Genomic DNA, 14,829 nt, shown 5'->3' with positions numbered 1-14,829 from the left:
ATGCGGCCTTATTCTCTTTCAACTTCTTCAATTCTTCTTTGCGAAAATGTCCTTCAAGTTCCCCGTATTACTCCACGTGATAAGTATTGTAGTGACTTGAAGGTTGAACTTTTAAATCCATGTAATGTTTTAAAGCACACTAAACATTTGGCTACACCGTCATCTTCGACAAAGAGATAATCTTCCTCCCACTGCGTGTTGAACTTAAGTGTAGGTGTAGGGCAGCGTCGTTTCGCCATCTTACCGTTTTCATCTCTTTACAACGACTGTGCTCGATACTGGTCTGTATAAGTAGATGTACACAGGGGGAGTTAGTGGCTAGATAACTACCGTATTATGTATGCAGGTGCCAAAACTGGAAGCACGGATGATAGTAGGCTGAGCATAAGTGGCACTAGTCGCTGTCTGCTATACACTAGTAAAGCTGTTTCGTCATGTACTTAATCTTTACTTTTGTTACTACTACTACTACTACTACTACTACTACTACTACTACTACTACTACTACTACTACTACTATTACTACTATTATTATTATTATTATTATTATTATTATTATTACTACTACTACTACTACTACTACTACTACTAATAATAATAATAATAATAATAATAATGCGTATTATTATTATTATTATTATTATTAGTAGTAGTAGTAGTAGTAGTATTCGGACCAAAGAGGGATGAAAATGGGGATTGGAGGAAATTCATAACGAGGAATTGCATAGTTTATACCGCTCACCTAACATTGTTAGGGTCATTAAATGTAGAAGGTTCAGGAGGGCAGGCCATGTAGCCAGAATGGAAAAAATTAGAAACGCTTTCATAATTTTAACTGAAAACCCAATTGGAAGAAGACCACTAGGAAGACTTAGGCGTAGATAGGAAGGCAATATTAAGATGGATCTTGCAAAAATAAGAGTACAGAGTAGAAATTGGATCCAGTTGGCTAAGGACAGAAGTTAGTGAAAATATTTTGTAAACGCGGCATTGAACCTTCGGGTTCCATAGGCCATAGAGTTAGTTAGTTATTATCTAATGTTCAAATGTTGTTAAGTGACAATTACACAGAAGAACTGAGTTCCGACCAAAAACTAATTTGCCGGAAGGAAATTCCAGTGCAGTCCAGCCCACTTTAAGCGTTATCCGTGCAACCCACGTTTCATGTTCAAGACATTGGGAATAATTGTTCGTATCATTCAATTGGAACGTTTCCTTCCGAGTTTACGCTTTTACAGTAGGCCTACAACATTGTGACTTTCAAAATCAGTCAGTAACTATCGAAGAAAGGCAAGCGTGTAGCTTCAGTCGTTGATATGATTTAACATTCTTTTTCACTTTTAACAAGCCACCGGCAAACAACCAGCCAGGGACAATATATTTTTCCTTATTAAAAAGACACTCCTTGTTAAAGAAAACACACTAATGGTAGTCACTAATGGTCACTCTTAAAAATGGAAAATCTCTTTGGCTCTCTTAATATTTTGTTTGATTCTTTGCGATCAAAGTAACTTTAAAAGTGGAGTAAGAAATACTATTCTTCCTATTGATAATATGATAGTGGCTTCTAATCTCCACAACCAACCCCTTGCTAAGCCTATTCGTACACGCATACATGCATAAGCTAATTTTCTGGAGATAATACTTAGATAATTACAAACAAGTGCTACAGTATTTTTTTTTTCGTATCAACAGATTATCTCTTTTCCTAAAAAGCGAAACAACATAATATAACAAATCCACACTCGGATTAAGAACTTGATAATATATATATATATATATATATATATATATATATATATATATATATATATATATATATATATATATATATATATATTGAAAACTGGTTTTCCATTGGGCAAACTAGAATTTTTTTATAAATGTAAGCGATGGTTTGGTTCCACCACATCCTTCTTTAACAAAAGGAAAAAAAAAGAAGAAAAGGAACATACATAGTTTATCATTTGATTGCTGTTACAAGTTTGTGTTGTCTATAGTTAAAGGTTACCACATTGTAAAAAACACTTTACACTAAATGGCAATCAGTTATCATACATACTTTTTTTATTTGGTAAGCTAGTGATTACCGCCAAGGTTGACAACACTTCCGCTCCTCTAAGGACGAAACCCGAAGATGCACGAAGTACGAACAACGGTATTTGCACGTAGAATGCTCGGAGCGTTCACGAGGAGAGTTTCCACTATCTGCTCGCCGTAGCCAGGGCTGCTGTAGACCCTGATTTCATCCCCTTTAAACGGTTTTAGGCAAAAATATTAAGAGATCAAAGCTTTAGCTCTGCATAAGTTGAAGACGTCCAACAATTTTCAATTTGCTAGGACAAATACATGCTAAGATATGCAAAACATCGTAAACGCCTAAAGTCGAAAAAACGCAAAATGGCGGCAGCTACTGCGTCGCCATGGGATGTTGTAAAAAAATAATTAATTGTGGTTTTGAAGTTCCCTGATATTGGATAAACATTCATGAAAAAAATAGATTTTTTTAAAAAGGTCTACCGGCGACTTTTCTTTTTTCTCGATCACTTTGCATGGATTGACCCTATACTAACAGAGTTAATGGGTCCCTAATATTTTGTGCATGAACATATCTTTGTTATGGTTATCGAATGGACTAGGTTTGATTCGGATGTTCGGATGACACGTTCATGTTCGTTCCTTATTAGTAGGGAAACACAGCTGTGAATTAGTTGATACTGTGATTATTTCAATCGTCCATAAAGCAGGAAAGAATGATTATTTCTAGTAATCATTAACCATAATGAACGATTAAGTACCAAATTTGGAATATTATTTTAATTATTTGATTATTTATTTACTATAGTTTGTGAATTAAAGAAATTTAGGTATTGCTACTTACAGGTGCACACAGTAGTTTGTGTTTCATTTAAGTAATTATCTTTATGAGATTCTATCCTACTGCATGCCATTGGCATACACGGCTCAGTCCATTCATTTATCACACCTGTTGGCATTTTAAATCTTAATAATTTTCTATTATTGGAACTCGGTGTGCCTTTTATATTAAACATTGCAGGAAATGACAGTGTGAAAATAAATAAATAAATCGTAGCAGTAAATCAGAACAATTAACTGGGTATGTCATAAACTAGAATTCCTCCCATCTTTGCACTAAATTAGCTGGTACGTTCTGCAAAGATTAGCCACATCCTACAATAAAAATCATTGCTTGCTGATGCACTGTTAATCGAAAACAGAAAATGGAGTGCTATCGTGCTGTAAATAATGAGCCAAGCAGTAACTTTTTTTTCTACCGTATGTAATTATCTGATATGTATAGTTAACATTTTAAAAAATGTCAAATTTACATTAGCATCGCCAGTGGGTAACATTATGCAAACCTGACAGTGAATTACTAAAATAAACTTCGTTTACTTAGTCGCAAGAGCCATATTTACGTAAACCAGGGCTACTTGTTGCAATGGAGCAAAACCAACTGACGATTGCAAATGTAAACTTAAGCCAAAATTTGGGTTTTAAGAAAAGTTGACAAACCAGGATCGCAGATGGGATTTCTTGTTGCGTAACTAGTGCCATGGTGTGACGCGGCAATGCTCACACTTCACTGTTCCTCTCAACCTCCTTTTCTTTGCTTGAAAATGTCATTTGGAAGGCCGGTACCGAAGTGTGATCTCCTAGAACAGAAAGTTTATTTTTATTTACTTATTTATTTATTTACTTTTTGCCTTCAATGTCTAGATCTCAGGTATAATATATTGCCCATAAAACTAAACGGAACATTCCTAATATTCTGAAATATCAAAAATACAATATTCATTTCTGCGTTTGATACGGCATTTTCTTTCTTTCTTTCAAGATCATGCTTGTATTTGCCCACCAGCACTAGGACATATTCGCTTTCACTCGCTTTCTTTTCATATCTATCTAGTATCAAGAGTTATCACATGCTAACGAAAATAAGTTTCAAGTTGTTACACCACTTTTTAGCTAATCAAATGTACGATATTACATGACGTCATGTTACAAACGTTATAGTTTTATGCAAAATTTCGATTATTCGTAGATAAGTTAATTCTTTCTCACAAAATGTTGGTGTAACGATGAAAGATTCTTATCCAAAGATAAAAATAATCAACGGATTATCTTATCCAATCTTAATCCTCCATTGGTGTAACTGAGCATAAATCCTATATCTTTGTAAAATCTTCGAATTCTTTAATTTGACCTACAAATATTAATTGAAACAAAAAGTAGCTTCCTTGGACGGTTATTTCATAAGGTACACTCTAAAATTCAAAATTCCAAGATGGTGGTGTTTTTTTCAAGATAGCGCCTTTCTCCCAAATAGAACTCTGGCGAATTTTATCTTGTTTTTCAAAATGTCCAGGATCAAAATCTAATTTTACTGGACTAAATATAAATAAAGAATACTAATCATGACTGCATAGGATTATTTTGTTTCTTCGGCGATGAACCTCCGAGTTAATTTAAAAGAAAACAGAAAGACTAATTCTCATATAAATCTGTGGGGTAGAAAAATGAATATCGCACACCTGTTTCTTGATTTCTGTTTATGTTTTCAAAAATCATAAACCATTCGCGTTTAATAATAATGTAATCATGTTCATAAGTAAAGCGTCTAAAATCGTGTGTATACCTAATTATTTGTAATTGCATTTACAATAATATCAACTGTTACAAGAAGAGAACGAAAATTAGTGCACACGTTTGTTAATTTGTAGGTATCAGCTTCCAAGTTGGCGGGCAGTATAGCTAGGATTTCCATATTTCTGTTATTGTAAACAGGGACACTTTGATGGAAGGTAAATATTCCGAAAAGTAACACGTATTTTTGATCTAAAGATTATAGACCATATTAAAAGCTATAGCAAGTCGTGACGTTTCGCGCTTTACCAATATCCAAAAGTACTACAAAATTACTATTACATACATAGGTGTTAAAGTTATACCAAAACTTTTTAGAATACTGCGAATAATATTTAGAGACAGGTGAAAATATAGTCACGACTAAAAATCGAATCAAAATTAAACCGGTGGAACACCAGGATAGAAGTTTTCAAACTGCGATTGCTCTGGTCAAAACGGGAGGCATGGCAACCCGTAATATGTTACAATAATGTCGTGTATTTAGTGTAATCTACAAAGAAGGAAGTATAGTCAGATTGAAGTAGGCTAAACACAAAATTCCGTCTGGAATGCTCAAAAAAGTATTAGAAATGTATGGTGCTGAATGTATGAATCACAGCAGTATAGACAGAGTGGTGCCAAGTTCTTTGATGAAGTTGGAGATGTAGACGTGTAGTACCAGCATCACCAGGAATTTTCAAAAACAATAAAATAGTGTAAATTCAGAATGACAGATGTAAATCTGTCTGTGAACATTGGCACATAAGTTAAACATTTCATGCGTTATAGGATATGATATTGTGTATGTCAAATTAAACTTTAGCAAGATCAATGCACATTTGGTATCCAACAACTTGACAGACAAGCAAACCTGCTAGATAATTATGTCGACCTTCAACTATTCAGTATATTTCATATACCAAGAACATGACTTTCTGCAAAGTACAGGATGTGAATATTGGATATTCTTCTATATTTCTGTAAAAAAAGAAAAAAAGAAATGTCCAGTATGGTATGGAAGCTCTTCAATTATCCGTCCTCAAGAAAGTCAAGAGTCAACTACTCTCCAAAGAGTTCCGTTGTCAGTATTCCGGGATTTTCAATGCATTTTCCTGGTGATGTTTCTACAATCAGAGACCACTTTCACTGCAACCACCTCTAATAATACATCAAGAACGATGCTTCAAGCTCTTCATTAAAAATCGCCCCAACAGACATGCTTTAACTGTTATATTAATGCATGACAATGTTTGTCCTTATGTTGTTCAACATCTTCACACCAAAATTACCCAATTTGTTTTCGAGGTTATTCCAACACTTGGTAACAGCTGAACCTAGCTTCTTCGAGTGTCCCCGCTCGATTCGTGCTTGGGCCACTCGGTTGACAAAGTGTAAAACGCTTTTTCACGTCAGCCACCCTGAATAATTTTTTTCTGGATTTTCTTCATTCACAACAGGCAAATGCCGGAGTGGTGCCTAACTTATAGGTCCCAGGCCGCTTCCTTCCTTCCCCAATCCTTTCTTCCGTCCCTTTCCCCGAATAGTGTGCTCGCCGAGGATCTCATCCCCCAAAACGTGATGGGCTAATGTCCTAGATGTCGAAAACCCAGAAATCTAAATCATAATCCTAGCTTCTTCGAATCTCAACTCTTGTGTCCTCTGAAGAGATTCATAAATCTATTCGATTGAATTTAAAAACGTCAATACAAAGTAGTAGTTCATACATGCAGTAAGTAGTTCATACATGCAGTATACGTAAGTTTATGAAGGTGTACTAAATCCAGTGCTACGCTGGAAGATATATCTCAAACACCTCTGTTATTATGGTTCAAAAATAGGTGAGAACATTGTGTTTATATTATATATTTAGGCTTGACTGTCCATAGAAATTTTACTACGAAAATAGTGTGCATTATTTTTCGATCTTTTTTCGTATTAAGTACTCTCCCTTAAGATTAATATTTTAATGTTATTTCTACAGAATGATTTACCACCTAGTTACGAGGAATCATTAGCCCAAAAAATGCAAGGCATAGGAATAGTGGCACCAATATCCAGAGGTACTCCTCCTCCACCGTGGTCTCAAAGAGCTCCAGAATCTCCGCCTTTAAACACCAGGCAATATTACAGGAATGGAAACATTTCTTCTCCAGGACAAAGTCAGTGTTGTACCTGTTCCAAATGTAAGGTAGGTTTCTAATCATATTTTCACACAATCATTTTCAAAATATTTAGAAATAAATATCAATCTGAATATTGTAATATATATACTTCCTTTATAGAGTTAATCGACATATTAAACAAATACCCATTTGCTACAGATTAAATTTCAAGCTGCTAAATCAAATAGAAAGATTATATTTGTAAGTCTCCTTTAAGTGAATCAGTCATTTGAGAAACACCTCATGTCCATTTTTGGCCAAAACTGAGTTAGACATATTAAATTGTTGGTGAGGGCTAGACACATCCAATACGCATAGAACAACTCCCCTCTACTTAGTAACCATGGTGATGGCGCATTAGAGAATATCCATTCCTTTGAGAAACACCTCATCTCCTGGAAATGTGTTGTTTCTCAAATGACAAATGCTCCAGGGAACGCTAAGCCAGGTCATATCATAAAGGCTATTGACGACCACATAGCCTCTTTTTCCCAGAAAGAAGCCCATTACACCAGTAGGTCTTACAAATACTTGAACGCTAACCTTAATGTAAGAATTATGTGGCAACTTTTCAAAGAAAAACATCCAGACTTGAGTGTTGATTACAAGATTTATTTGAAAATATTTCATGAGCATTTTGACCTAATTTTTGGGAGGTCTCAGATTGATTCTTCTTGTAAATGTGAGGAACTGTCTGTCAAAATAAAATGTCCATCTTTAAATGATGTAGCTAAAAGAGTTTATGCTGCAGAACTCCTTGTGAATAAAAAGAGATCATAAAAGTTTTTCAAAGCCATTGAAAATATTAGACAAAAGTGTTTAACGGATGAAAAAGTAGGTGGGATCTGCATAGACTTTATGCAAAACCTTAAACTTCCTCAAATACCAGTTCAAGAAATATTTTACTTACGGCAGTTGACAGTGAATGTTTTTAATATTCATGATGTTGCAACCAATAAAGCCAAGTTTTATGTATATCATGAGGGCTTAGCTAAGAAGGGGCCAAAAGAAATTTGTTCATTTTTAGTTGATTATATCAATGAAGTTCTTGATGCTGGTGTTAGGCATCTTCATGTTTTTTTCCGATGGTACACCTGGACAAAACAAAAACACCGTGGTTGTGCGGTTTTCTCTCGCCCTAATAGAAACTGGCCGATTCGACAGTATTCATCACTATGTTCCTATTCGAGGTCATTCGTACCTTCCGTGTGACCGCGACTTTAGTGTAACCAAACGAAAAATTAAAACAACTGACAGGATTTACACAATAAAACAGTATGCTGAACTTATGTTGTACTCTGCTGTTATTCAGGACAAGTTCCTGGTGGAAATAGTAGAAAGTGAAAAAGTAAAGGATTTTAAATCATGGTGTGGTCAATTTTATAAAACAAATGTGATATCTACGAAGACTCAAGCAAGGAACATCCTAAGGGAAAACAAAATTAAATTCAACATTTCAACATTTATGGAGTTTCATTACTTTAATAAACATGTAGGCCAAGTTATAGTAAAAAACTTTATTGGTGGACTCAATGAACAAAAACCGGGAACTGGTTTACCAGAGCTTCCAAAAATCAGTGCCTACCAGTGAAAATGTGTACCTATCAACATCAACATAATCAATGATCTCAAGAAAGTCGAAGACTATATACCTGGAGACATTGTTGATGAATTTTATTCAAAAATTTATGACTGGCCAACTATCGATATGGATGACATTGAACTGTTTTAAGAAACAATGTTTGGAAAATGTGTATACATTATTTGAAAAAGAAAATACTGATTTTTATTAATAATTTGAAATGTTTTATCTTTTATTTCATTCCTGATAACATATCGCTTAGTCAGTCATTTGAGAAACAACACATCTCCAACAACGTTTATAATTTTTTTAAATATCAAAATAAAAATAATCAAATTTTATTTTCGTAGAATTAGCTTACCAAACCCCTGTAGAAACATTAAAAAAAAATTTAAAAATATATGATGTTAAATTATGGAAAAACTGGATTTTTTTAGATTTCCCGAAAGTTTACTTTTTTGGATATGAGGTCTTTCTCAAATGACCGATTCAAGTAACGTATCGTTTAACATTCTTTCTGATTTGTAGTCTACCTTTAGAACTATACAGTGCGTTCCACGAATAACACTAAGGTCCACCTCCTGAAGAAACCAAGGCAGATAGAAACATGAACGTTTTGGAACCTTCAAGGGACATAAAAGGCAACATTATGCTGAGAAGAAGAATCCCCTACAAGGGGGGCTAAAGGGGGTTACTGGGGGTAACTAAAAAATTTTAAATAGCATCCCCCATCGTGTGGTACCTCATTTGAAAGGTAATCACGAGTAAGGACCACTTGTGAAAATTGTAAGTCACTAGCATGTCCGTAGCCAACATGGCGGCCATCCGTAAAGGACGGTCGAAGTGCGTTCAACGAATAACACTAAAGCTCGTCTCCAGAAGAAACGAAGGCAGATAGAAACATGAAACCTTTTGGAACCTTCAAGGGACATAAAAGTCAACATTATGCTGAGAAGGAGAATCCCCCACAAGGGGAGCTAAAGGGAGTTACTGGGGTTAACTCAAAAATGTTAAATAGCAACCCCCATCGTGTGGTACCTCGTTCGAAAGGTATCACGTGTATTGACCTGTTCTGAAAAGTGCATGTTGATTGCATGTCCGTAGCCAACATGGCTGCTATCCGTAAACTATGATCGAAGAAACATTGCAAACCTGTAAGCAGAGAGTAACATAGTATGATTTGGAACATACCTCATTAATGCAGGAGATGCTCGAAGTGTGCACCGCCCACTTCCTGGCAGTAATGTAAACGTTGGACGAACTCCTCTCGAACACGGGTAAAAGTCATTACCGGTAAAGAATGACAGGCATCAACTATGCGTTGGCGCAACTCCGCAATGCTGTTCGGCTGCGTGCGGAACACTATAGTCTTCAAATATCCCCAGAGAAAAAAGTCGGGTGGAGCAAGGTCTGGCGAAAGGGGTTGGCCATTTAATGGTGCCGCGACGACCAATCCATCGTCGCGGAAACTCACTATCTAAATAGTCACGTACAAGGCGGTGAAAATGGGCAGGACAGCCGTCATGCTAAAAAACGGGCGGAATCTCTCCAAATTCTTGCGGATTCTTGCGGATTGCCTCGACAATCAACGGTGCAATAAAGTCTTGCAGCAGCGCCAGGTACTTCTCACCCGTTAATATTCCATCGATGAAGAGGGGCTCGATTATGTGATTACCTAAGATATCCGCCCAAACATTCAGCGACTCTGGGTGTTGAGTGTTGCCTTCACGAAATACATGAGGGTTTGTGTCACACCAATATCGGCAGTTATGCCTGTTGACCTTGCCATTCAAGTAGAACGTACTCTCATCGCTGAAACACACGTTTGTCAGCACAATGGTCCAACGTGCCAATGCCTCACACATCTGCTCACAAAACTCGATACGCATATCGGGATCATGTTCACTTAACTCCTGGACCATATGTAGTTTGTATGGATAGAAGGTATGTTTTTTTAAGATTCTGTATGTCGTGCGTGACACACCACACGTTTGAGCCACAGTTGTTATGGACTGTTGAGGATGCACATTCAACTCCGCCAACACTTGTATCTGTGTTTCTTCCGTAGCAACACTAGGGCTTCGAGGCTTTGGGGCATTGGTCACACTGCCTGTCGTAAAGAATTTGATTAATAAATGGCGTACAGAAGAAACACTAATTGGGTTGCGCACATTTTGTTCATTAAACAACTGTGCTGTTGCACTGTACGAACGATTCGTAGCACCAAAGAGCAATTTCAATTCTCTGTTCAAGAGACCACATTATGTATGAGTAGTAGAAAATGGATCGATCTGGAACAGCATAGAACAACTCAGGAGCCCCTGGGAAAATGACCACCGTACACCGTGAGCCCACGGTCTTTTATGACCTCAAATTTAGGGGTGAATTTATTCCCTTTTATGAGCACTTTTAAGGGGTGTATTCGTTCTCTTTTACGACCTCCATTTTAGAGGTGAACTCGTTCCAACCCCTATTTGAACATAGCAGAAATTACACTGAGACTATGAACATACAATAGAACAGATTCGTTTTCAGGGGTGAACTCGTTCTCTTTTACGACCTCCATTTTAAGGGGTGAACTCGTTCTCTTTTATGAGCACATTTTAAGGGTGTACTCGTTCTCTTTTATGAGCATATTTTTTCAACAATTATTTTAACACAGCAGAAATTACAGTGAGAACACATAGCACAGCATAAGACTACGTAACACACAACAACCTCCATTTTAGGGGTGGACTCGTTCTCTTTTATGAGCATATTTTGCAACCCTTAGGAACACATAGCAAAGCAAGGGTGAACAAGTTTTCAACCCCTTAGCATAAGAGTATGTAATATAGCAGTTACGAACACATAGCAGAGCAGATAATAAACACAACAACCTCCATTTTAGTGGGTGTATTCATTCCTTTTATGAGCATATTTTCCAACCCTTATTTTACCATAACAGAGACTACGAAACATAGCACAGGGGGTGTATTCATTTTCTCCACCCCTAATTGAACATAGCAGAAATTACACTGAGACTACAAACACACAGCAGACCAGAGAATACATAAAATTCATTCCCTTTTATGAGTACATTTTAAGGAGTGTACTCGTTCTCTTTTATAATTACTTTTCCAACCCCTATTTTACCATAGCAGAAATTACATAAGATTTTTTTCAACCTCTATTTTAAGACAATGAATACCTATGTAACATAGCGATTCGATACGCTCTTTGAACCGATTTGGATGAAACTCGGCATATGGGGGTTTTCGACCATGCTGAGTACGAATATCATACTTATTTTTACCTGGGTCCTATAGTTTATGTGGCATACACCCTTTGTATGACACTTAAAACCCAATAACTCGAAAACGAAGCAACGTATTGAGGTGCTGTTTCCACATTTAGTAATTGGTCATCAACCACTGCAAGTTCCAAAAATAATTACCATCGAGGTCAAAGGTCAAAATACTTAAAACCTAATAACTCGAAAACGGATCAACATATTGAGATGGTGTTTCCAAATTTAGTAATTGGTCAACAGGTACTAGAAGTTCCAAAATAATGACCATCGAGGTCAAAGGTCAAAATACTTAAAACCTAATAACTCGAAAATGGATCCAAATACTCAGGTGCTGTTTCCACATTTAGTAATTGGTCATCAGGTACCACAAGTTCCAAAAATAATGACCATCGAGGTCAAAGGTCAAAATACTTAAAACCTAATAACTCGAAAACGGAGCCAAATATTGAGGTGCTGTTTCCAAATCTAGTAATAGGTCATCAACTAGTACAAGTTCCAAAATAGTGACCATCGAGGTCAAAGGTCAAAGTATTTAAAACCCAATAACTCGGAAACGGAGCCAAGTATTGAGGTGCTGTTTCCAAATCTGGTAATTGGTCATCAACTAGTACAAGTTCCAAAATAGTGACCATCGAGGACAAAGGTCAACATACTTAAAACCTAATAACTCGAAAACGGAGCCAAATATCGAAGTGATGTTTCCATATCTAGTAATTGGTCATCAGGTACCACAAGTTCCAAAATTAGTGGTCATCGAGGTCAAAGGTCAAAATACTTAAAACCCAATAACTCGAAAACGAAGCAACGTATTGAGATGGTGTTTCCAAATCTAGTAATTGGTCATCAGGTACTACAAGTTCCAAAGTAATGATCATCGAGGTCAAAGGTCAACATACATAAAACCTAATCACTCGAAAACGGATCCACTTATTGAGATGGTGTTTCCAAATCTAGTAATTGGTCATCAGGTACCACAAGTTCCAAAATTAGTGGTCATCAAGGTCAAAGGTCAAAATACTTAAAACCCAATAACTCGAAAACGAAGCAACGTATTGAGGTGCTGTTTCCAAATCTGGTAATTGGTCATCAACTACTACAAGTTTCAAAATAGTGACCATCTAGGTCAAAGGTCAAAATACTTAAAACCTAATAACTCGAAAACGGATCCACATACTCAGGTGCTGTTTCCACATTGAGTAATAGGTCATCAGGTACCACAAGTTCCAAAATAGTGGCCATCGAGGTCAAAGGTCAACATACTTAAAACCAAATAACTCTTAAATGGATCCACATATTGAGATGCTGTTTCCAAATCTAGTAACTGGTCATCAGGTACCACAAGTTCCAAAATAGTGGCCATCGAGGTCAAAGGTCAACATACTTAAAACCTAATAACTCGAAAACGGAGCCAAATATTGAGGTGCTGTTTCCACATCGACCACCAACTACTACAAGTTCCAAAATAATGACCAATGAGGTCAAAGGTCAAAGTACTTAAAACCCAATAACTCGAAAATGGAGCCACACATTGAAGTGCTGTTTCCAAATCTAGTAACTGGTCATCAACTATTACAAGTTCCAAAATAATGATCATAGAGGTCAAAGGTCAAACTCGAAAACGGAGCCACACATTGAAGTGTTGTTTCCACATTTAGTAATCGGCCACCAACTACTACAAGTTCCAAAATAATGATCATCGAGGTCAAAGGTCAAAGGTCAAAATACTTAAAACCCAATAACTCGAAAACGAAGCAACGTATTGAGGTGCTGTTTCCAAATCTGGTAATTGGTCATCAACTAGTACAAGTTTCAAAATAGTGACCATCGAGGTCAAAGGTCAAAATACTTAAAACCTAATAACTCGAAAATGGATCCACATACTGAGGTGCTGTTTCCACATTTAGTAATTGGTCATCAGGTACCACAAGTTTAAAAAATAATGGATATCGAGGTCAAAGGTCAAAAACTCGAAAGCGGAGCCAAGTATTGAGGTGTTATTTCCACATTTAGTAATTGGTTATCAACTACTACAAGTTCCAAAATAATGACCCTCTAGGTCAAAGGTCAAATATTTAAACGCAAATAACCCTTAAACAGAGCAATGTATTGAGGTGCTGTTTCCACATTTAGTAATTGGTTATCAACTACTACAAGTTCCAAAATAATGACCATCGAGGTCAAAGGTCAAATATTTAAACGCAAATAACCCTTAAACAGAGCAACGTATTGAGGTGCTGTTTCCAAATCTAGTAATACGTCATCAACTATTACATGTTCCAAAAGTATTGACTGTCGAGGTCAATGGTCAAATATTTAAGCCTTAATAACTTTAAACAAAGCCTGTGTGATCTATTCAATTTTGTACAAGTGAAGAAGGAATAAATTTGAGTGGCTTATTTACTTTTGTATTAATGAGAAAGAAATCCAATTTTAACTAGCGCAGAATTTCTGTACCTTTTTAGGCTATTCAAATGGATTAACAAGAAAGCAAGCAAAGATATGCCATATTAACTAGCTGAGAATTATATGTCATCTTGTATTATTTAAGCAAAACGAAGAAAGCGAACATGGACCATTTTACTCAAATTTGGATGGAGTATTCATCTTTGTATGAACCAGAAAAAAATGAAGAAGGTCCGTTTTAACTAGTTCAATTTTGTACCAACGAGAAATACCATTTTGTACTACTCCAATAAACGAAGGAATACCAATAAAAAAGAAGCGAAGATTAGATGAATTATTTTCTTTTGTACCAACTGGAAAAGAGAAGAAGAGCTACTTTAACTAGCTCAGAATTTATATACATTTTCTACTAATCAAATATACGAAAGAATAAATTTAAGTGACCTATTCAATTTTGTACCAATGAGAAAAGTCATTTAACTGGCTCAGAATTTTACTACTCAAATAAACAATGGAGTATTTAGTTTTGCACCCTTTTGGAGTATTCAAATAAACAAAGGACTTATAATTTGTGTCAACACAAAATCAATTAAACGAAGTAATGCATTTGAGTGAGGTATTTAATTTGAAAAACCGAAGCAGGATCATCTTATACCATTTTGTATTATTTCAACAAACAAAGGAATAAATTTATATTAACCAGAAAAAGCAAAAAAAGGACCATTTTAAACTAGTCTAAT

The 14,829-nt window shown here is 36.0% G+C and overlaps 1 protein-coding gene across 4 annotated transcripts in view; it reads left to right on the top strand.

Moving 5' to 3' along the window:
• LOC145668446 (uncharacterized) overlaps positions 1 to 14,829 on the top strand; it is a 272,604-nt gene that overhangs the window by 214,189 nt on the left and 43,586 nt on the right. For all 4 annotated transcript variants that reach the window (XM_081736322.1, XM_081736323.1, XM_081736320.1 and 1 more), the window contains one exon: positions 6,632 to 6,838. In XM_081736322.1, coding sequence (XP_081592448.1) covers positions 6,632 to 6,838 — 207 coding nt within the window. The remainder of the gene's footprint in view (positions 1 to 6,631; positions 6,839 to 14,829) is intronic.

The sequence above is a fragment of the Thermobia domestica genome, chromosome 13 (assembly GCF_964235325.1).
Source record: "Thermobia domestica chromosome 13, izTheDome1.hap1.1, whole genome shotgun sequence".
NCBI lineage: Eukaryota > Metazoa > Arthropoda > Insecta > Zygentoma > Lepismatidae > Thermobia > Thermobia domestica.
This window is presented reverse-complemented; position numbering and strand designations above follow the sequence as displayed.